The following is a 24,965-nucleotide window of genomic DNA, read 5'->3' on the forward strand; positions in this document are numbered from 1 at the left end:
TTTTAAAGAATTTTCGATTTAAGTTGAGATATACCTCTTCGGGACCTTTGGAAATGAGTACGGACTCATGGCTCGATTCGGGTTCGGACCCGTCTTCTGATTCGCCTTCCGAATCAGCTTCGTAGGCCATTAGCGTAAGATGACTCTGGTGCTTCTGATCTTCGGCCTCCGATTCATCCGAGGAGGTGTCGTCCCACGTCGCTTTGAGGGCCTTCTTTTTGGTTGTCTTCGGTTTGTCGTTCTTCAATCTTGGACACTCATTCTTGTAATGGTCTTTCTTGTTGCATCCGAAGCACGTCACATTTCTTGATTCTGTTGGAGAATTGATCTTCTAAAGGTCCTTCTTGCTGAAGCTCTTCTTTCTCTTGGTGAACATCTTCCTTACCAGGTTCACTAGGTGCTCTTCATCGTCAGAGTTTTGGTCAGAATCTTCTTCAGGTTCAGGCTTGTTCTTCTTTTCTTTAGATGAACCTGCAAACAAAGCTATACCTTTCTCGGATCTAGCGTTAGTTTGTTCGTGTAGTTCTAATTCACAAAAGAGTTCGTCTAATTTTAATTTTGACAAATTTTTAGAAATTTTGTAGGCATCCACGATGGATGCCCACAAACTATTGTGTGGAAATGTGTTTAACGCGTACCTTATCAAGTCTCTATTATCCATCTAGTGGCCTATCGTGTGGAGCCCATTGAGGATATCCTTGATCCTCGCGTGGAGCTGACTCGCCGTTTCTCCTTCCTATATTTTTATATTAAATATTCTATTTAATAGTAAATCTCGTTTCGTTACCTTTGCGTCACTGGTCCCTTCGTGCAGCTCGATCAACTTGTCCTATAGCTCTTTAGCATTCTGGTGCGGTCCTACCCGGTTCAACTCTTCCCTTGTCAATCCGCATTGTAACGTGTTAATCGCCTTGTTCTCCGTCGACGCTTTCTTCTTCAAGTCTGAAGTCCACTGTTCCGGGTCTAGCAGAATTTCGGAGTTGTCAACGGGTGTTTTGTAGGCTTTCATGACGCTGAGCCACTGGTCGAAATCCGTCTTCAAGTAAACCTCCATCCTTTTCTTCCAGTACGGAAAGTCGTCCCCGTTGAATAGGGGAGGGCGCACCGTACTAAAACCTTCGATCTGAGACATGATGACCCTGCACACAATAAAGCAGCAACAAACACAATCCCAAGACTTGGTCTTGGATTAGTAGTGCGGGAAGAATTAAGAATAAAGAGAACCAAATTGGTGTTGCACCAATTTAGATTTAATTGCAAAGAAAAAACTTTATAAAAAGGTAATAATACTAGTTTGGAATTATGCAAAAAACTGAAAAGCTGGAAGAAAAAAAAATTGGAAAGAAATGTCACCCCCTTGTCTAACTGGTGGTTGCACCAAGTCAGAGCGGTACCTGCTCTGATACCACTTGTTGGATCGTAAAGAATCGATAGAGGGGGGGTGAATATCGAGAAACAATCTTCGTAAAGAGTTAAGCAGCGGAAAAAGAGTAAGGAAAGGAAGAGCAAGGCTAACACAAGTTCTTTTACTTGGTTTGGAGCCTGTGTCGACTCCTACTCCAAGGCCCATACACAAGGGTGCTTTCGGTGGGCAATTACTAATAATTCAAAATCAGAGTTACAATGAAATTACAGGAATTATTAGTAAAGAAAATACCGACAATTATGAAAACTAAGACAGGAAGAAATAAAACTTGTCGGTGAGCTTTTGGCAGCGTCGCAGGAGCACTGAAGATTTGATCGTGAGTTGTGTTTTGAGCTTCAGCCTTGACCCTCCTTATATAGGAGGTTCGAGGTGCCTGGAACCTTCAGGGCGCCCTGGTGGTGACATAGTTGAGCCAACCAGTGAGCTCCACGTGCTTCAGTGACGTTGGGGATAAAAGTTAGCCTCCGGGCGCCCGGACCTCTGGGAGCCTGGGTACCTCCCGGGCGCCCGGACCATGTTTTTCAGCAGACTCCTTCCTGCAAAAAAAACGTTAGTCCGAGGCACTCATATATCCTGCAAAACAGATTATTAACACAGTTTATAATTCAATAGAAAGAGTATGACTTAGATTCTGTCTTTCCGAGACCAGAATCTAGTCACGATCTCGACTTAGAGTTCCGAAATAGTTCTAAGTCGGATCAGCGCCTAAGTTCCCTTCCCGAGAACGCGTCCTCACAGTCACTCCCCTCTAGTGACTTACCTTTACTTACTTGTCAGACATCCGGTCAGTCCTTCAACCCATCTAGACTTTGCGTCGGCTATCCGGTCAGCCCGTCGACCTAGCTGGACTTCATGCCAAACGTCCGGTCAGTCTGTCGACCCGTTTGGACTTCGTGTCAGCAATCCGGTCGGTCCGACCTAGCTGGGTTTCATGCCAGATATTAGGTCAGCCCGTCGACCTGTCTGGGCTTCTCCAGCACACTCGGTTTAGAGTGTTAGAAAAACAACAAAACTAACTTAACTTATTTTGTCATTCATCAAAACCTGAATTAGACCGTTAGTGCTAACCACACCAACAGGTTAAACATATCAAAACAACCTTGGGATACCAACAATCTCCCCCTTTTTGATGTGAGCAACCCAAGTTAAGTTAGGGTAAACAAATATAAAATAAAATCAATAAATTTGTAATTCAAGTTCAAAAATTAATTACAAAAATTTAAAAAAACCTAAAAATCTACTTTCCCCTAGACTTAATCTTGCCTTCTCCTCATTTGATCACATAAAAAATGGGGTATTAAAAAAAATCTAAGGATAACTTTTATAAAACTCTGATTTACAAATAATTTTGAAAAATTTATCAAGATTTTGAAAATACTGAAAATAATTTTGATAGTACTAAAAATGCAATAACTTAAAAAAAATCTAAGGAAAAATTTTGTGAAACAATCAATAATTTCCTCGGTCAAACAAATTTTTAAAAAATAATTTTTGTAGAAATTTTGGTAAAGTAAATCTGACACATAAAAAAACTTTAAGTAAAAAAAAATTCTAAGTAAAAAAAAAATTTGAAGGAAAAAATTTTATAAGTTTAAAAAAAATTGTGCAATATATAGAATACATTTTGGTAAAGCACAAGTTTATAAAATAACTTGAAAAACTTTAAGTTGAAACAAAAATTGAGAATTTTTTTTTAAGTTAAATAGATTTCCATAGAAAAATTTAAGAATTTTCCAAAAAAAGATTGAATAACTATTCAAAGCATTATCTAATTTCAATTTTAATGCTTTATCAGTTAGTCAATTAAATATTTTATTTTAATATTTAACTTCCAAGCTATGGTGAGACACTAGGTCTTCTTGGTTATTGGAGGAACAACCACTTTCTAGACAAAGCCTCATAAGGAAATTAAAACGTTTAATTTTCTCGCTGAAAGCGCTAAGTCTAATTAAAGTTCAAGTTAAACAAGACTTTGAAACGCAATATAGATTCCAGCCAATTGGATTAACTAAGAATTTTTTAGAAACATATTTCTTTAAAATTTTCCTAATTTGTCCTTTGTGATATTTAAAATATCAGTTCAAATTATATTTTCTAATACTTGTACTATATGTGCATATATGTTTTTTCAAGTTTTTTATTTCTTTTTGTAAATTGTCATTTTCTAGCTTTAATTTATCAAAATCTTCTAATGGACAAGATTTTGCTAGAATTACTTTTAATTCTTTAATTTCTTTTTCTAATTTGCAACAATCTTTAGTTAACAATTTAACAAATTTAAACATTTTATCGGGAGGAAGATATCTCGTTGTCGATCTCATTGTCCGTGGTTCCCCCTAAACTGCTGCTTTCTCCCGATGTCACTTCCCCTTCATCAATACTCTCAATGCGCATTTTGAAAGAGCTTTCTTCGTGTTCGTCTTGATGACTTGCCATCAACGCAAGCCCGGAGAAAGTCTCAAATTTCGATTCGGACGACGTTTCATCCCACGTCGCCTTTAAAGTCTTGTACTAGTTCATTTGGACAGACATCTTCCCTTTATCCTTATCCTTGTTCCTTAACTTAGGGCAGTTATCCTTAACATGCCCTTCTTCGTTGCAGTGGTAGCATCTGATTGTCCTTTTCTTTCTACCCTGTGTATGGTTAGTTTTTCTTGATTTAAATAACTTTTTTAAAATGCCTTACTATCATTACCATTTCTTCGTCATCGAGAGAGGATTCTGACTCATGTTCGTCTCTCGTTGCCTTGAAGGCGATGTTGTGCTTCGTCTCCTTCGTACCTGCACATCTTGATTCATGCATTGCAAAAGTTGAAAAAAATTCTTCTAAGGTAATTGATTCTAAGTCCTTAGAGATATAGAATGCATCTACTAGTGATGTCCATTTTGTATTTCGAGGGAACGCATAAAGAGCATACCTTAGTGAATCTTGGTTGCTTACCTTTTTCCGAGATTTGAAAGTTCGGTGATGAGCTCCTTAATCCTTGAGTGAAGTTGTGCAATCGTTTCATCTTTTTCAAATTGTAGGTTGGTGAGCTGGTTGTGAAGTAAGTCCCTTCTCGTGAGCTTGACTTCGGACGTCCCTTATGTTGGTTGCTACTCAGAAAACCTAATGGTTCCACTGTACAAAATTTTGTACAAATGTCTGAACCTTTTCCTAGCTACCATGTGTTCTTTTAAATTAAACTTGGATCGCCTGCGGAACTTAACGCGTTTGATCCTAAGTTTAATTTATTTGTTCTTTTAGGTTTAGACTTGGATCTCCTGCGGAACTTGACACGTTCGATCCAAATCACCTAGGTTATTAATTTCATTAAATATTAATTTCCAAAATTGGCTTCCAGGACTGCATGGTGAGGCACATGGCCTTCTTGGATATGGGAACAACCACCACTGCCTAGACAAAGCCTTTTAAGGAAAGCTAATATTTAATTTCCTTAAATAATTTTATGTCAACCAAAAGGAACAATCAAATCACAAGGAAAAGAAAACAAAAGAACACAACATCGAAAACTAATTCAAAATACTAGAATCGCATGCCTCTTGTATTTGGTATTTTTACATGGAGATATAACTAACATGATGCGGAAAACAATATTAGTTATATCTTACTTAGTAGATAATGACCTCTTGATCTTCTACCGTATTCCTCTTCTAATCTCGGACGTTGTGTGGGCAACGATCTTCCGAGACGAGGACCACCTAGCACCTTCTTCTCCTTCCTTCAAGTTTCGGCCAAGCACAAAGCTTCCAAAGTATGAAGATCTTTTTCCACCAACCAAGCTCCAAGGGATGCAAGCTTTCTCTCCTTCTTCTCCAAGCTAAAATCCGGCCACCACTTGATCTCCAAGGAGGATGAGAGGTTCGGCCACAAAGATGGAGAGAAGAGAAAGGGAAGAGGCCGGCCACACCAAGGAAGAAAAGAGGGAGAAAAATAATAGAGGTTGTTCATCTTGAAGGCACCCAAAACCCCCTCTTTTATAATCCTTAACTTTGGCAAATAAGGAAATTTAATTACAATAAAATTTCCTTAACTTTCCTTGACATGAATTAATTAAGAAAAATTAAATAAAATTTCCTAATAGATCATGTCATGGTCGGCCACCTCATTGAGAGCAAACAAGGTAATTTTCAAGCAACAATTAAAATTTCTTATTTGTCTTCGAAAATTTTTAAAAAATAAAATTTTCCTTTAAAATCCCTTCATTGTTGATAAAAAAAATTTCTATAATTTTAATTTTTCAACATGTGAATAATTTACAAAGAAGAAAAATAAAATATCCTTCCAATCTACAAATAAGGAAAGAGATTTAATCTCTTTCTTTAATCTTTTGTAGAAACTTATAAAAGAGATATTTTAATTTTTAATCTTTCCAATAAATTATATCTTCCACATGAGAAAAATTTAAAATTAAAATTCTTTTCTAATTTAATAGGGTCGGCCACCTAAGCTTGGGTTCAAGCTAGGGTCGGCCACCCATGGACCAAGGTTTGGGCGGCCCTAGCTTGATCCTCAAGCTTGCTTGGCCGGCCCCTACACCATGGGTATAAAGGTGGGTATAGGTGGGTATAGTACTTTATAACTAAGAGGCTACGATAGGGACCGAGAGGAGGAATTGGTTTTGGTCTCCCGATAAAATTAAGCATCCCGTGTTCGCCCCGAACACACAACTTAATTTTATCAATAAGAATTCATTCCACTAAAGAACTATTATTGAACTACCGCACCAATCCCAAATTACATTTTTGGGCTCCTTCTTATTATGAGTGTGTTAGTCTCCCTATGTTTAAGATGTCGAATGCCCACTAATTAAGTGAGTTACTGACAACTCATTTAATTAATATTTTAGTCCAAGAGAAGTACCACTCAACCTTATCGTCATGTCGGACTAAGTTCACCTGCAGGGTTTAACATGACAATCCTTATGAGCTCCTCTTGGGGACATTATCAACCTAGATCACTAAGACACAGTTTCCTTTTATAATCAACAACACGCGCTATAAGTGATATCATTTCCCAACTTATCGGACTTATTGATTTATCGAACTAAATCTCACCCATTGATAAATTAAAGAAATAAATATCAAATATATGTGCTTGTTATTATATTAGGATTAAGAGCACACACTTCCATAATAACTGAGATCTTTGTTCCTTTATAAAGTCAGTATAAAAGAAACGACCTCTGATGGTCCTACTCAATACACTCTAAGTGTACTAGTGTAATTATATAGTTAAGATAAACTAATACCTAATTACACTACGACCTTCCAATGATATGTTCCTTTCCATTTTGGTCTTGAGCTACTGTTTATAATTTATAAGGTACTGATAACATTATCTTCTGTATGTGACACCACATACTATGTTATCTACAATATAAATTAATTGAACAACTACAAACAAATATAGATAATTTGACCAAATGTGATTCTTTATTCAAAATAAATGTTTACAAAAGCTTAGGCTTTCAGTATACACTCTAACACCTTGGTGTAGCTCAAGGAACTTCTCCCAAAACTCCTTTGTTGAGTCGTAGGTGTAGATTCGGTTGACTTCTTGTGGCAGAATGCCGCTCAGTATATGGAACTCTGCTTTGTCATTTTCCACGTAGTCAGCCTTCTCCTTCTTCGTCCACTAGTATTCTTCCTTACCCTCGGGTGCTACAAAATCGAATTTCATTATTAATAGTAATTCAAAGTCAGTTTTAAAAAATAATTGCATTCGATTTTTCCAGCTAGCGAACTCCCCCTCAAACTTCGATGGGTATATGATTGGTCCAGCCATTGATTTAATGCTTCGATCGACGGTTAGTCCTCCTGAAGCTCCTCTCTCTAATACCACTTGTAAGGACCGTTGGCCGGTTTGAAGGGGGGTTGAATAGCTCTACACAAAAAACAAAAATGAACCCTTCTCAGACTTAAAAGAACACTTGCATAAAAATAATTAAATAAACAAAAGGACAGAGGCTCAGAGGATTTACTTGGTTACAACCGGGGAGGTTGTTAATCCAAGGAATGGAGTAGCACTAATTTCTCTTTTAGGCGGAGAAGCCTCTTTACAGCAGTGTAAGCACAAAAAATGAGAAGCTAAATGAAAACTAAGATGCGTACAAGTATTGATGCAAGAATGCTTGTTCTTTAGCTTCTGGACCAACGCTGTATTTATAGCCTTTGTCGGGGTGCCTGGAAGGGTTCCAGACGCCTAGAGTGGGATAGAATTCTATCCCCGACGCGTCAGTCAAAGTCCACGTCGATCATGATAAATTTTGGGGTTCGGGCGCTTGGACCCTAAAAGTCAACATGGTTGACTTTTTCGATCCAGACCCTCTGCTCCCGCTCTGCTCGCCTCGGTCCAGGTCTTCCGCTCCAGTTCTACTCATTTGGGCAATTTTGGCCATCCGGAATAGGGCTCACCTAAACCCAACTTCCAGCCTTCAAACAAACTTCCGCTCCGGCTTCTCATCCGCCCGCGTACAATTCCACAGCATCTCGTCCCTCAGACGCACCGAGCCCGTCGGCTCTCTCTCGTGCCATACTTCTCGTTAGCTGCGTCTTTTACTCGACTTCTTGTGCCTCTAAGCTCCTGCACACTTAGACACAAGGTTAAACACAACAGGACCTAACTTAACTTGTTTGATCACATCAAAACAACCTTGGGGTACCAACAATTAGGTCCGCGGACCCAACTGAGCTTCGGTCAGTTGTCAGGTCCCGTGGACTCAACAGAACTTCCCGTCTGATATCGAGCCCTGCGGACCTATATGGATTTCCCACCAGCTATTGGGTCCCTCGGACTTAACTGGATTTCAGTCTAGATTCAGGTCCTTCAGACCAGTCAACTCCAGCACACTTGCAGTAGAAAGGTTAGACAAACATCATATCTAACTTTAACATATTTATCATACATCAAAATTAGATGATTAATACAACCTGCACCAACATATAATAATACATTCATAAGACTCTCTCTATATATAAAAATATAATTCATAGTTAAATTTGGTATTGGAGAGAATGTTCTTACCAGCGCAACAAGAAGCGAGGAATGCATGCAAGTTCCAAAAATGATACAGAGGATACCCACAACTAAGGATCTCTTAGTAGTTGTGTGGATCAACAAGAGTACTAAAGTTACTACAACTATCATGAACACCATCTCAAGTGCTAATAGTTTGATGACCTTCAACTAAATTATATTTACATGGTTAGATTGGTTAGGAAGAAGTTTTAGATGGTACAACAAATACGATAGAGGAACAAATATTGGGAATGTTATACTTACATGGCCTTGGCGAGAAGCATAGATTAAGAAAATGGTTAGGTAGAATACTTCAAAGGCTATGCCGATACCATTTAAATGTTGTAGTAATAATTACCAACGGAAACTTAATACACTAAATTTCGTCTCTATTCAACAATGAATATTATTTTCTCTTTGCTAATAATTTCAAATTAACTATGTTTTCTTTTTATTATTAACTATCATTTTTACAATGGCTCTATAATTCTATTTATATTTAGAGACGGGATTATAATGTTGTCTCTAAGTTAAAGACAAAAATACATTTCTGTCTCTAATTCCGTCATTAAAAAAATATATTTTTTTAGTGATTATAATTTCTTAGTTTAAATTCTCTTTAAAATTTATTAATTTTTGAAATTTGATCTTTAATTATATTTGTTCAATTACAAAAAAAGTTTGTAATTAATCAAGAATTAAAATTTTATGATATTTAAATATGAAATAGCACTGTCAAAATAGGTTTCATATTTTTTTTTTACAAATTTAATTTCATCATTTAAATTTTTTGAAAAAAGTTAAATTTTAAAATTCTAATGTTCTAATAAAATTCTTCAAATTAAAAAAGAGAAAGAGCTCGAAAATAATGATAAAAGTATATATTTAATTTTTATTTATAAATTTAAAATTAATAAAGTATTCTTATACGATATTATATTATTAATATATATAATAGATTTAGTTAAATATACCTATTAAAATAAGATCAATCATTAATCAAAGATAAATTAATATATTCTCAAGATAACTTTTTCTCTTTCTATTGGAATAACTTTTTTAAGAAAAAAAAATTAAAGATGTTGTTTGAGACTAATTATATACATTAAGAAATTTAGTTATTTGAAAAATTATTTTATATTTTTAAATTATTTTAAAAATTTTGAATGATAAGATCATATAATTTTAAAAACTCTTAGAATAAATCATTCAATTATAATTCGATGATCAATATATAATGTTTTTTTGTTAGATACGTTTATTTCGCACTTCATGACGCAATAAATCACATAGAGACAAAAAAAAAAGAAATTGATTTGTTTAATCATTAATGCAAATTAATACAGGAAAGAATATAAAAAACATATATTAATCAAAATTCAAAACTAAAATCTTTAGACGGGTAGCTCCACTTCAGCTCTAGCATCCTTATTCGATGTGGACTTGAAATAACAAGCATAGAGAACTAGTTGGGCAAGGCCAAAGAGAGTACCCAAACCATTTGGAACCTAATGAAAAAAAGTGATAGAAAAATATATATTAATCGATTGATCAAGATTATATATATGGGATTAACCATACAAATACTTACGAGGAGATTGATGTCGAAGGGGAGGAAACCATAGCTAGTCCAACAAACTCCATTGAGGAAGCTAGCCAGAGAAAGTGTGAAAGGCATGAATTCCACGCTTTTTGTTTGAATCACAAGTTTCTACAAAAGTAAAATAATAATTTTATGGGGCTCTCTCTTTCTCTATATATATAAAATATAATTCATAGTTAAAAAAAGGCATTGGATAGAATGCTCTTACCATCACAACAAGAGGGGAGGCATACATGCAAGTTCCAAAGATAATACAGAGGATACCCACAACTAAGGATCTCTTAGTAGTCGTGTGGATCAACAAAAGCACTGAAGTTACTACAACTATCATGAACACCGTCTCAAGTGCTAATAGTTTCATGACCTTCAACTAAATTAGATTTATATGAGTAGATTGGTTAGGGAGAAGTTTTAGATGCTATAAATATGATAGAAGAAAAAATAATGGACATGTTATACTTACGCGACCTTGGCGAGCAGCATAGATTAAGAAAACAGTGAGGTAGAATACTTCAAAGGCTATACCAATGCTATTGATGGTGATCACGAGAAGGCTATTGGGGTGGACAATGGGCAATCCATAGAAAAACCAAAGCAAGCAATTGAGTAATGTAGCAAGGTAAGGGATTGGCGAAAACTTCTTCACATCCTTGCTCTTGATGATTTGTACATACGTCGGCCTATAAATCATGGAAGAGTTGCATTTAAATTAACATACAATCTTTCTAAGTAATTATCAATAACAAGAAAAATAAAGAAGTTTAAAATCTTACATGGGCGACAAAAACAAACCACACGAGATTACATTCCCTGCAATGAAGATAAATTTTTTTTTATCATAGATCATGGAAGATGCATGAAATTATTATTTTTTTAAAGTATAATAAATGCATATACCTATTATTCCGATGATGTTGCGGATGATGCTTTGGTTCATAATCATCTTTAATTTATTGTAATATTGTTAACTCAAATTCTGCTTTGTAAATCAATGAAAGTGTAATCAAATCAAATACACCTTTCCATTTCATCCAAATGAATTAATTAAAAAGAAGAACATATTAAAAAACCAAACTAAATCAGATAATTTGTACGTACCAAAAAGGAGGAGGATGAGGCTAATTTTGCTAGAATTTGTAATATCCAACAGTATTTTGCTAACTCCTCTTCTCTTCCACGGTGGAGCTGTCCCTCTTTCTCTAGATCTTATGATGGGCATGCAAAGGTTGCATTTTATAGTCTAATTATATGACTTAGTTTGTTATATTTTTCATAATATCTATGGATAATGTTATAATCATTTGTTATTGTTGGACTTAGTGAATTTCACTTTTTTTTATTAAGATTAGATATTCCATTTTTAATATAAAAAGAAAAGTTCAAAATTATTTTAATTAATTAGCATAATAGATTAAAAAAACATGGTCTAATGAATGAATAAGTTTCAGTGAATCTAATGAATTAAATGTTATTTAATAATTTGATAGGTTCTTCTTGAATTATTAATTTATGTTTTTGTGTAATTTAAGCGAATATTTTGGAAAAAAAAAGAGAATTTTAAAGGTTTAAATTATTTAGATATTTAGTGAAAAAGAGTTTCATAAAATAAATAAAATAGTTTAAATAATATGGATAATTAAATTGTCTTGATAATAATAACGTTTTATTATTTAATATTAATTATCGATTGAGTCAATTATTAATGATATTAAATTCATAAGAAAAAAATAAATATCTCTTAATTTTATTATTAATAATAATGTTTTTATTATTTATTATTAATTATTTATTAATTCAACTAGTGATAGTAAGTTTATAAGATAAATATCTCTATTTTTTTTATAATTAATCATAATATTTTTATTATTTATTATAATTAACGTAACTAATGATAACAAGTTTATAATATAAAAATAAATCTCTTAATTTTCTTGATAATAATAATATTTTTATTATTAATTATTGATTAAGTCGAGTAATTAATGATGGGAGTTCGTAAGATAAAAAATAATTTTATATATATTTACAATAGTATGATATTGTGCCTAAGTTCTGGATTTATTTTTGAGCTCTACTTTAAAGAACTCGTACCAATCGAGATATTTTTCAATTTTTAAACTTATGATTTTTTCTATATATTTTCAATTTGTTCTAGATTACACTATATGACATCTGATTTTGACCCTAACTTTAATATTATTTATTAAAACAAAAAAAATTATATATCTCTATAATAATATTATATTACCCATTTTAAGTTAATTAAGCTCCTATAAATTTATTTTTGAACTTTACCTTGAAAAAAACTTCATTTTTCATGATTTGAATGTTTATTTTTTCCATCTATTATTAAACGTGGACGGTATTCCCAACCAATTTTTTCATTTGCAATATTTAAATATAAATATAAAAAAATTAATATAAGAAATTAAATATATAACTAATAAAAGATAAAAAGCTCTGTATTATTCAGAATAAGACCACAGATATCATATCTCTTACTATAACTTTTATATAAAGTTACATGGTAGTGTGTCTGACTCCAGATCAAAAGGTTGTGTGTTCGATTTATGTAGGATTCAATTTGGCAAAATTAATTATGGGCGAGCGCTCGTATTCTTTTTTGCCACCGTGGGACCACTGGACGATGGATTTCAGACCGCCCATATGAAGACTACTCTAATTTTTTATATGAAAATCTCTTTCAAATTTAATAATGTTTTAATTTCATCTTTAATTATTTCTTACTCATTTAACTTTGGGAAAAAAAGTTTGAAATTATTATAGAATTAGAATTTTATAATATTTAAAATATGAAATATTACTTTCAAAATAGTTTAAATATTTTCAACGTTCAAATAAAAATTCTTTAAATTTCAAAAGAGAAAGAGTCTGAAAATAAACCTAAAATTATATATTTATTTTTAATTTTTAAATTTACAATTAATATATCCTTGTACAATATTATATTATTTTTAAAAATATATAATATTATGGTAAAATAAATAATAGATTTAGCTAAATTTACTGATTAAAATATGATTAACCATTACTGAGCTTGATATATTTTAAGTCAAATATGATGGCTTTTTCTATCTAATTGGAATAGCTTCAAAAATATTCAAATATTATTATTTAAGATTAAATATATTTTATATACGTTTTGAAATTTATTTATTTGAAAAAAATTTGAAATTTAAATTATATTAAAAATATTAAATGAAAATATAATATAATATATATTAAAAATTATTAGAGTAAATTATTCAATTATAATTCAATGACCAATAAATAATTTTTTCCCATTAGATACATTAATACAGGTTATGATGAATGGACAAGGTGACGTGGCAGGTGACATGGCAATTAGAGTTAAGATAACGAGGTGGTTAAAGTCAAGGTGATGTGGTAGTCCTACTAAAAAAAGCAATATCCCCTCACTTGACCTAGATTAGTCGCCGAGTATTAAGGATCTTAGGCTAACCAAACCGGATTTTAATCTGGCCAGGAGGAGACGGTCAGTTCCTAAGTCGAGCAAACCAGCGAGACTAACGTCTTAAGGGTGGCCAGCTATTAAGGCGGTCAAGCTTAAGGTTGGTCGACCTTACATATCGACCAGAATGATTGGCTCACTCTACAACATACCAAATCATAAAATGAAAGTGCACGTATATCCGTTCAGCCTTAAAGTTGGGCCAACATGTACACTCTGATCGTACAAATATCTGGCCGTATAAATATTCGGCTAGGAAATGATACAATGTAGCTACATCTCTCTACGACCCCTTATTAACCCGTGCAAATAAGAGGGCGACTAGGCCTACAGCACCTATCCTTCTATTTCTATCCGGACGAGATTCTGACCATGTATAAGTTATCACAAGGGCCTCAGGAAGTAAGAGCTACTATATTATTATTATGGCTCAAGTAGATCCCCAACATGACAAAAGCACTATATCATCCTCTAAGCAAATATCACAATGCTATGTAGAGTATAATAGAGTGACTTAATAACCAAGCTCAATGATCGAGACACGCATAAAGATGGTAGGCCTTAATGTCAAGTTAAGATACTTGTGGTATAATATATTACAGGACAGATCAGGCAGAATATCACCGAACAACCTAAGTGAGCGGAGGGCTTAAGGACCAACCGAGATATATCCTGTGATTAGTATTCTAACAAGGCGATCGATTTAACGACCGACGATTGATCACTGGCTTAGAGACCGGCCGAGATATACTTATTAAACAACATCATAACGAGGCAAGCTTTAAGACCAGTTGAGACAAATACAGAATGCGTCTGAACGTCCCAACAAGGTAGTCGGCTTAAGGATCGGTCGAGTTAGGCTCAGCAAATAACATCATCCTAACCAGATAGCCAGCTTAAAGGCCGACCGGGTTATATTCAGCAAACTACATTAGCTTAATAGGGCGGCCGACTTAAAGACCGACCGAGACATATTGAGTTTGCAACATCATCTCAATAGGGCAGTAGGCTTAATTAAGGATTGGTCGAATTATGTTCAGCAGATAATATCTCGGCAATCCTGACAACCGACGGAGAAGGAAGCTTGCGACGGAAGAAAGTGAAAGCAACAAAGACGACGGCTACGGCTAATCGCGCGACAAGCGGCGGTACTGTGCGTGCTCGCAAAGAGGAGGGTGAACAGCGGAAGATAAATAAAAACTTAGATTTTAAATTAAAACATTAGATTAATAACTCCAATTAACTCCCACTTTAAATAGGTATTCTAAACAGACTTTATATCCTACCATTTTATCTCCCTAAAATCTAAAACGACTCATTTAAATTCCTAAAAAATTTCATAAAAGTCTATAAATTCACCTAAACATATTTCTTGATTAATTATCTATTTTTTTAATATTTCTAAATAAATTCATTTAGTTGAAAATTTTAATTGTTTTAATTTATATATATATTTTTGGTATTTTATATTTTGCCCCACTAATAAAAATTTGGTCCATAAATTTACTACTTAGAGAGTGTTTGGCTAAACTTATTAAAAACACCTTATAAGATTATAAGTTGTTAGGTCTTATTTCAAAAATAAGCTGTTAAAGTGTTTGGGTAAACTTATTATAATCAACTTAAATGTATCGATATGTTTGGTATTATAAGATCTTTTTATTAATAAAATTATCAAAAATGGTATAATACTATTAATAGAGGGTTTTGAGTTTTTTATTAATAGAGGGTTTTGAGCGAATTTTTGCATCGGGGGAGAGAAAATTGAAAAGAGGCGTTGGCAGAGAAGATGACATAGCGGAAGAGAAGTCGATGGAGATAGAAAGATATTAGGTTTATAAAAATTTTTGGAGGATAAGATGAGGATTTATGAAATTATATAAGGATATTTTAGAGAAGAAATTATTAAAATAAGATCTTTTTTAAAAAAGTAGGGTCTTCCATACTTTTTTAAAAATAACTTATAAGCTCCAAAATAACTTATTTTGACAGCTTATAAGTTGTTTGAAAAAAATTTTACCAAACAAATTTGAAAAACTTATAAGCTCCAAAACAGCTTATAAGCTATTTTAGAGAGCTTATAAGCTCAACCAAATACTCTCTTAAACTATAATACTAAAATATCCTCATCTAAAAGTAACAACTATGCAATACACATATATACTAGTCTATTCTAGTATCCTGAAGAGTCTATAATTGTATGAGATCCCTTATACACCACATGATCTATTAGCTACTTTTGAATTCCTTTGTGCATGTCCATAGTGGATCCTCCAGTGAGTGAATGGTACACTCCGTCCGCCTGTCTATCTAAAATTCTATACAAAGTGAAGTTCTACACGAAGCGAAGTTCTGTACACATAACTTGTTGAAAACTCCACCAAATTATCCAAAGAGTCAGTCTAACGAGTCAGTAGTAAATGGACGAACTTAATTAATGGATCAATGATCATGCAAATTCCAAAAATGATACAGAGGATACCTACGACAAAGGATCTCTTAGTGGTTGTGTGAATTAACAAGAGCACTAAAGTTATTATAACTATCATAAACACCATCTCAAGTGCTAATAGTTTGATGACCTCAACTAAATTGCATGTGTAGATTGGTTAGGGAGATGTTTTAAATGGTACAACAAATATGATAGAGGAAAAAATTTATGGAATGTTAATTACTTACACGGCCTTGGCGAGAAGTATAGATTAAGAAAATGGTTAGGTAAAATACTAATTCAAAGGCTATGCCGATACCATTTAAATGTCATAGTAATAATTACCAAATGAAACTTAATACATTAAATTTAGTCTCTATATAACAATGAATATTATTTTCTCTTCGCTAATAATTCCAAATTAACTATGTTTTTTTATTATCAAGGATCGTTTTTGCAACAACTTTATAGTTCCATCTATATTTAGAGATGGAATTATAATGTCGTCTCTAAATTAAAGACGAAAATATATTTCTGTCTCTAATTCCGTCATTAAAAAATATTTTTTTAATGATTATTATTTCTTAGTTTAAAATCTCTTTAAAATTTAATGATTTTTGAAATTTGATCTTTAATTATATTTTTTCAATTAGAAAAAAAGTTTGTAATTAATCAAGAATTAAAACTTATATGATATTTAAATATGAAACAGTACTGTCAAAATAGGTTTCATATTTTTTTTACAAATTTAATTTCATCATTTAATTTTTTTGAAAAAAACTTAAATTTTAAAATTCTAAAGTTCTAATAAAAATTCTTCAAATTTAAAAGAGAAAGAACTCGAAAATAAGTCTAAAGGTATATATTTATTTTTAATTTTTAAATTTAAAATTAATAAAGTATTCTTGTACGATATTATATTAGTAATATATATAATAGATTTAGTTAAATATACCGATTAAAATAAGATTAATCATTAATCAAAGAGAAATTAATATATTCTCAGGATAATTTTTTCTCTTTCTATTGGAATAACTTTTTTAAGAAAAAAAATTAAAGATGCTGTTTGAGACTAATTATATACATTATGAAATTTAGTTATTTGAAAATTTATTTTATATTTTTAAATTATTTTAAAATTTTGAATGGTAAGATCATATAATTTTAAAAACTCTTAGAATAAATTATTCAATTATAATTAGATGATCAATATATAATGTTTTTTTGTTAGATACGTATTTCACACTTCATGACGCAATAAATCACATAGAGACAAAAAAAAAAAAGAAATTGATTTGTTTAATCATTAATGCAAATTAATATAGGAAAGAATATAAAAACCACATATTAATCAAAATTCAAAACTAAAATCTTTAGACGGGTAGCTCCACTTCAACTCTAGCATCCTTATTCGATGTGGACTTGAAATAACAAGCATAGAGAACTAGTTGGGCAAGACCAAAGAGAGTTCCCAAACCATTTGGAACCTAATGAAAGAAAGTGATAGAAAAATATATATTAATTGATTGATCAAGATTATATATATGGGCTTAACTATACAAATACTTACGAGGATATTGATGTCGAAGGGGAGGAAACCATAGCTAGTCCAACAAACTCCATTGAGGAAGCTAGCAAGAGAAAGTGTGAAAGGCATGAACTCCACACTTTTTGTTTGAATCACAAGTTTCTACAAAAGTAGAATAATAAATTTATGGGGCTCTCTCTTTCTCTCTATATATAAAATATAATTCATAGTTAAATTAGGCATTGAATAGAATGCTCTTACCATCACAACAAGAGGGGAGGCATACATGCAAGTTCCAAAGATGATACAGAGGATACCCACAACTAAGGATCTCTTAGTAGTCGTGTGGATCAACAAAAGCACTGAAGTTACTACAACTATCATGAACACCGTCTCAAGTGCTAATAGTTTCATGACCTTCAACTAAATTAGATTTATATGAGTAGATTGGTTAGGGAAAAGTTTTAGATGGTATAAATATGATAGAGGAAAAAATAATGGACATGTTATACTTACGCGACCTTGGCGAGCAGCATAGATTAAGAAAACAGTGAGGTAGAATACTTCAAAGGCTATACCGATGCTATTGATGGTGATCACGAGAAGGCTATTGGGGTGGACAATGGGCAACCCATAGAAAAACCAAAGCAAGCAATTGAGTAATGTAGCAAGGTAAGGGATTGGCGAAAACTTCTTCACATCCTTGCTCTTGATGATTTGTATATACGTCGGCCTATAAATCATGGAAGAGTTGCATTTAAATTAATATATATATAATCTTTCTAAGTAATTATCAATAAAAATAAATCAAGAAGTTTAAAAACTTACATGGGCGACAAAAACAAACCACATGAGATTACATTCCCTACAATGAAGATAAATTTTTTTATCATAATTATGGAAGATGCATGAAATTATTGATTTTTTTAAAGTATAATAAATGCATATACCTATTATTCCGATGATGTTGCGGATGATGCTTTGGTTCATAATCATCTTTAATTTATTGTAATATTGTTAACTCAAATTCTGCTTTGTAAATCAATGAAAGTATAATCAAATCAAATACAACTTTCCATTTCATCCAAATGAATTAATTAAAAAGAAGAACATATTAAAAAACCAAACTAAATCAGATAATTTGTACGTACCAAAAAGGAGGAGGATGAGGCTAATTTTGCTAGAATTTGTAATATCCAACAGTATTTTGCTAACTCCTCTTCTCTTCCACGGTGGAGCTGTCCCTCTTTCTCTAGATCTTATGATGGGCATGCAAAGGTTGCATTTATAGTCTAATTATATGACTTAGTTTGTTATATTTTTCATAATATCTATGGATAATGTTATAATCATTTGTTATTGTTGGACTTAGTGAATTTCACTTTTTTTTATTAAGATTAGATATTCCATTTTTAATATAAAAAGAAAAGTTCAAAATTATTTTAATTAATTAGCATAATAGATTAAAAAAACATGGTCTAATGAATGAATAAGTTTCAGTGAATCTAATGGATTAAATGTTATTTAATAATTTGATAGGTTCTTCTTGAATTATTAATTTATGTTTTTGTGTAATTTAAGCGAATATTTTGGAAAAAAGGAGAATTTTAAAGGTTTAAATTATTTAGATATTTAGTGAAAAAGTGTTTCATAAAATAAATAAAATAGTTTAAATAATATGGATAATTAAATGAGTTAATTGTCTTGATAATAATAACGTTTTTATCATTTAATATTAATTATCGATTGAGTCAATTATTAATGATATTAAATTCATAAGAAAAAAATAAATATCTCTTAATTTTATTATTAATAATAATGTTTTTATTATTTATTATTTATTATTAATTATTTATTAATTCAACTAGTGATAGTAAGTTTATAAGATAAATATCTCTATTTTTTATAATTAATCATAATATGTTTATTATTTACTATAATTAATTATTGATTAAGTCAACGTAACTAATGATAACAAGTTTATAATAAAAAATAAATCTCTTAATTTCCTTGATAATAATAATATTTTTATTATTAATTATTGATTAAGTCGAGTAATGAACGATAGGGAGTTAATAAGATAAAAAAATAATTTTACATATTTTCACAATAGTGTGATATTGTGCCTAAGTTTTGGATTTATTTTTGAACTCTATTTTAAAGAACTCGTATCAATCCAGATATTTTTCAACTTTTAAACTCATAATTTTTTTCATATATTTTTAATTTACTCTAGATCACCCCATATGACATCTAATTTTGACCGTAACTTTAATATCATTTATTAAGACAAAAAAAATTCATATATCTCTATAATAATATTATATTATCCATTTTAAGCTAAGTTCCTATAAATTTATTTTTAAACTCTACCTTGAAAAACACTTAATTATTCATGATTTGAATGTTTATTTTTTCCATCTATTTTTAAACGTGGACGGTATTCCCAACCATTTTTTTTCATTTGCAATATTTAAAGATAAATATAAAAAACTTAATATATGTAATTCAATATATAACTAATAAAAAATAAAAAACCGAGTACTAGCTTAGTTCTCTATACCATTATTCGGAATAAGACCACAGATATCATATCTCCTACTAATCTTTTTATATAAAGTTATCAAATAATGGGTCCATGGTACTAATCTTTTTATATAAAGTTATCAAATAATGGGTCCATGGTTCAATTGTCAAGATCTTTTCTTGCGGCAACTATGGTAAGTATATCTACTTCGACAATCTCTTTCAAAATTAATAATTTTTTAAATTTGATTTTAATTATTTATTTCTTATTTAATTTAACTTTGAAAAAAAGTTTGAAATTAATATATAATTAAAATTTTATAATATTTAAAATATGAAATAGTACTTTCAAAATAGGTTTAAATATTTTCAAAGTTCAAATAAAAATTCTTTCAATTTCAAAAGAGAAAGAATCTGAAAATAAACCTAAAATTATATATTTATTTTAAATTTTTAAATTTACAATTAATATATCCTTGTACAATATTATATTATTTTTAAAAATATATAATATTATGGTAAAATAAATAATAGATTTATTTAAATTTACTGATTAAAATATGATTAACCATTACTAAGCTTGATATATTTTAAGTCAAATATGATGGTTTTTTCCTATCTAATTAGAATAACTTCAAAAATATTTAAATATTATTATTTAAGACTAATTATATTTTATATACATTTTGAAATTTATTTATTTGAAAAAACATTTTGAAATTTTAATTTTATTAAAAATATCGAATGACAAAATAATATAATATATATTAAAAATTATTAGAGTAAATTATTCCATTATAATTCAATGACCAATAAATAATTTTTTTCCATTAGATTTGTTAGATTTATGCAAGTGAATAAATCAATATTTTACCAAATCTCCTTTTGCTACCTATTAAAAAAATGTAATGAAACATTAATATAAAATTAATGACAATTCTATAATATTTTAATACTGATGAAGACATTAAACCCATTAATGATGACATTAAATCCAACATTAAATGACAATAATTTGGTATATAAGGAGACTGGATCTTGAGCAAAGTAAGAAAAATAGCGAGAGCGGAAGTAAAAGAGTTCCTCCATGAACAACTCGTGATAGCATTCGGGTGTATTATCAGTTCGCCATGAATAATCATTGCTTGGTTGCGTGCATGGTTTCTGTTATTGTATTCTGGGAAACAGACGATCCGAGAGAACCTCGAAGTACAGTCGGAGGTGAGACAAATCTGTTTCAAGGAAACTGTGTTGAAAATAGGTCTCGGTATCTTAGTCAGTGAATTTTTTTCCTAATTCGGCGATCGACTCCCGATTCAGTGATCGGCTCCTGATTCTGCTACGCACCGCATAAACTCTGCAACTTGAACCACTGGAAGGTTGGTAGAACCAGTACCGCTGATAGTTTGAGATTATCCACTCAAATAATCTCAATCGATAAATTAAAATTGATTTTATATAATTTTAATTCTATAATTTTTTTAATATTTCTAACAACAGATTGTCCAACACACCCTTCAAGTGGTTTACTTGGCCATCAAACACAATGCAACTAACGAAGTAAAGTGACAGATACTTTAGATCGAAGACATTCTATGTTACAAATGAGTGTCCTTGACTTGATGGTGATGCATGAGTTACAGAAAGGCATTGTTTTATTTGGCAAATTTGGAAAGAGTGTACTAAGAGCACAAAACTATATGAGGTCTGGGTTAAAGAAAACTATCCCAACAATTATTTGATATGAAAACAAGAGATCGATGAAAGCTTGATGCTAGCCTAAATGATAAGCTAGGTGAAATGTTTTAGTCTCTTTGGGGTAGTGCGATGGTTGAGAATTGAGATATAGGGATATAGGATGTTATCATATGAGATTTTGGAATCAAAATTCAGTGCGCCTGAACATGTCTTCTTCAATGTCATGGCCCTGCACTAATGCTAGTAGTCATTGATGATTTACTTCCTTCGTGTTGACCTAAGATGAATTGATGGGGGCGCTAGGACTAACGAATCACCCTTTGCTATATAGGTGAAATGTTTCAGCATGTTTTGGAAATTGTGCTCTAACTGAGTCAAAGTTCAACATATATGGACTCAGCATCTCACCACACAGAGCCGTCTCACTTGATCTTAATTGTCTTCAATTGGATTTTGAGAGTTGGATTCCACTTTCGACCCCACCGGATGGTTGGTTCCACTTCCGCATCATGTTCTATGTGAAAGTAAATTTATTATCAAAATCTTCAGTCGTCTCTTGAGGCATGTGATTTCTTCATCAATAACAATGATATTAAAAAAAAATCAGAAGATTACATAAACTCCTAACTAAATTCATAAAAGTTCATATAATTCAATTAAAATTTTGATTTTTTTTCATGAATTTAGCAATTCCCTTTTAAAATTTTAAAATAAATATCAACTATTATTGAATGTTTATGAAGATGGCTATCATTTGTTAGTTTAAAAACTCTTACAAATTTTATAATTTTTATAATTTTATCTTTAATTATCATGTTTTTTTTTACTTTGAAAAAAGTTTGAAATTAACATAGAATTAAAATTTTATGATATTTAAAATATGGAATAGTACTTTCCAAATAGGTTGATTTTTTTTTACAAATTTAATTTCATCATTTAAATTTTTTGAAAAAGTTAATTTTTAAAATTTCAAAGTTCAACTAAACATTCTTCAAATAAAAAAAAAGTTTGAAAGTAAGCCTAAAAGTATATATTTATTTTTGGTTTTTAAATTTAGATTTAATAAAACATCCTTATACAATATTATATTGTTAAAAAAATTATATAATATTATGGTAAAATAATAAATTTACTTAAATATATTGATTAAAATAAGACCAACAATTACTGAATTGGGAATTGATATATTTTAAGTTTATTATGATAGTTTTTTCTCTATCTAATTCAAATAACTTTTTTAAAAAATTAAATATTATTATTTGAGACTAATTATATATGTTATGAAATTTAATTATTTGAAAAAAATAGATTTTTAATTATATTAAAAATATTAAATGACAAGATCATATACAATTATACATTAAAAATTCTTGGAATAAATTATTCAATTATAATTCGATGATCAATAAATAATTTTTTCCGTTAGATATTTTTATTTCACACTTCATGACGTAATATATCACATCTAAACAAAAAAACAAGATTAATTTGTTTTATCATTAATGTAAATTAATACAGGAAAGAAGAAAAAAAACACATATTAATTAAAATTCAAAACTAAAGTCTTGAAATATTAGACTGGTAGCTCCAACTGATCAGCTTGAGCATTCTTATTCGGTGTGGACTTGAAATAACAAGCATAGAGAATTAGTTGAGCAAGGCCAAAGAGAGTCCCCAAACCATTTGGAACCTAATGAAAGAAAGTGATAGAAAAATATATGTTTATTTATCAATCAAGATTATTTATATGGAATTAAATATATAAATACTTACGAGGAGATTGATATCGAAGGGGAGGAAGCCATAGCTAGTCCAACAAACTCCATTGAGGAAGCTAGCAAGAGAAAGTGTGAAGGGCATGAACTCCACGCTCTTTGTTTGAATCACGAGTTTCTACAAAAGTATAATAATATATAAATGCATGAGACACATGCACTCTCTCTCTCTCTCTCTATATTATATATTATATATAAATATAATTCAAAGTTAACTTAGACATTACGGGATAGAATGCTCTTACCATCACCACGAGAGGAGAGGCATACATGCAAGTTCCAAAGATGATACAGAGGATACCCACTACTAAGGATCTCTTAGTAGTCGTGTGGATCAACAAAAGCACTGAAGTTACTACAACTATCATGAACACCGTCTCAAGTGCTAATAATTTCATGACCTTCAACTAAATTAGATTTATATAAATAGATTGGTTAGGGAGAAGTTTTAGATGGTACAAATATGATAGAGGAAAAAATAATGGACATGTTATACTTACACGACCTTGGCGAGAAGCATAGATTAAGAAAACAGTGAGGTAGAATACTTCAAAGGCTATACCGATGCCATTGATGGTGATCACGAGAAGGCTATTGGGGTGGACAATGGGCAACCCATAGAAAAACCAAAGCAAGCAATTGAGTAATGTAGCGAGGTAAGGGATTGGCGAAAACTTCTTCACATCCTTGCTCTTGATGATTTGTATATACGTCGGCCTATAAATCATGGAAGAGTTGCATTTAAATTAACATACAATCTTTCTAAGTAATTATCAATAACAAGAAAAATAAAGAAGTTTAAAATCTTACATGGGCGACAAAAACAAACCACACGAGATTACATTGCCTGCAATGAACATGATTTTTCTTCATCATAGATCATGAAAGATGAAACAATTGATTATTACATTACCTGTCACGCCGATGATGGTACGGATCATGCTTTGGTTTGCAATCATCTTTAGTATAGTATTGTTAACTCAAACAATGCCTTGTAAATCAATGAAAAATAAGATCAAATCAAATATACATTTCCATCTTCACCCAAGTTAATTACTCATAAAAGAAGAACATATTGAAAAAACAAAACAAATAATTTGTATATATACCAAAAAGAATGTGATGTCTAAATGGTATTGCGATAACTCCTCTACTCTTCCACGCCGGCACTCTCTTTTGCTCTAGAGCTTCTTTCTCCTGTATCGATGTAATTGCAAAGGTTGGTTTTTATAGCCTATTGTAGCCAATCATAAGTCACAGGAAGAGGACAAGTTCGTGATATTTATTATAATATCTACATATAATTATGTCATTATTCTTTGAATTATATTATTATTGGACTTGGTGAATTTTTTAAAGATTCAACATAAACCATTTATGAACCAAGTAAAACTTATTTTTATTAATAATTAACATAACGAATTAAAAGGAATGGTCTTTTTAGTTAATCTACTGGATTAAATT

The 24,965-nt window shown here is 31.0% G+C and overlaps 3 protein-coding genes across 3 annotated transcripts; all 3 read right to left on the minus strand.

Moving 5' to 3' along the window:
* Positions 1–9,841: 9,841 nt before the first annotated feature.
* On the minus strand, positions 9,842–10,993 carry LOC121995043 (bidirectional sugar transporter SWEET5-like). The gene is made up of 6 exons (XM_042548888.1): positions 10,948–10,993; positions 10,824–10,860; positions 10,514–10,730; positions 10,259–10,420; positions 10,039–10,158; positions 9,842–9,955 (listed from the first exon to the last, which is right to left on the minus strand). The coding sequence occupies exons 1-6, from the start codon at positions 10,991–10,993 to the stop codon at positions 9,842–9,844; spliced, it is 696 nt and encodes a 231-aa protein (XP_042404822.1).
* A 6,354-nt stretch (positions 10,994–17,347) lies between these two features.
* On the minus strand, positions 17,348–18,498 carry LOC121995044 (bidirectional sugar transporter SWEET5-like). The gene is made up of 6 exons (XM_042548889.1): positions 18,453–18,498; positions 18,331–18,367; positions 18,019–18,235; positions 17,764–17,925; positions 17,545–17,664; positions 17,348–17,461 (listed from the first exon to the last, which is right to left on the minus strand). Exons 1-6 carry the CDS (start codon positions 18,496–18,498, stop codon positions 17,348–17,350), a joined length of 696 nt encoding a protein of 231 aa, XP_042404823.1.
* A 4,801-nt stretch (positions 18,499–23,299) lies between these two features.
* LOC121995045 (bidirectional sugar transporter SWEET6b-like) lies at positions 23,300–24,427 on the minus strand. Its single transcript, XM_042548890.1, has 5 exons — positions 24,312–24,427; positions 24,002–24,218; positions 23,747–23,908; positions 23,500–23,619; positions 23,300–23,416 (listed from the first exon to the last, which is right to left on the minus strand). The coding sequence occupies exons 1-5, from the start codon at positions 24,359–24,361 to the stop codon at positions 23,300–23,302; spliced, it is 666 nt and encodes a 221-aa protein (XP_042404824.1). The 5' UTR covers positions 24,362–24,427.
* Between the last annotated feature and the right edge of the window lie 538 nt (positions 24,428–24,965).

This window comes from Zingiber officinale, chromosome 6A (genome assembly GCF_018446385.1).
Source record: "Zingiber officinale cultivar Zhangliang chromosome 6A, Zo_v1.1, whole genome shotgun sequence".
Taxonomy (NCBI): domain Eukaryota; kingdom Viridiplantae; phylum Streptophyta; class Magnoliopsida; order Zingiberales; family Zingiberaceae; genus Zingiber; species Zingiber officinale.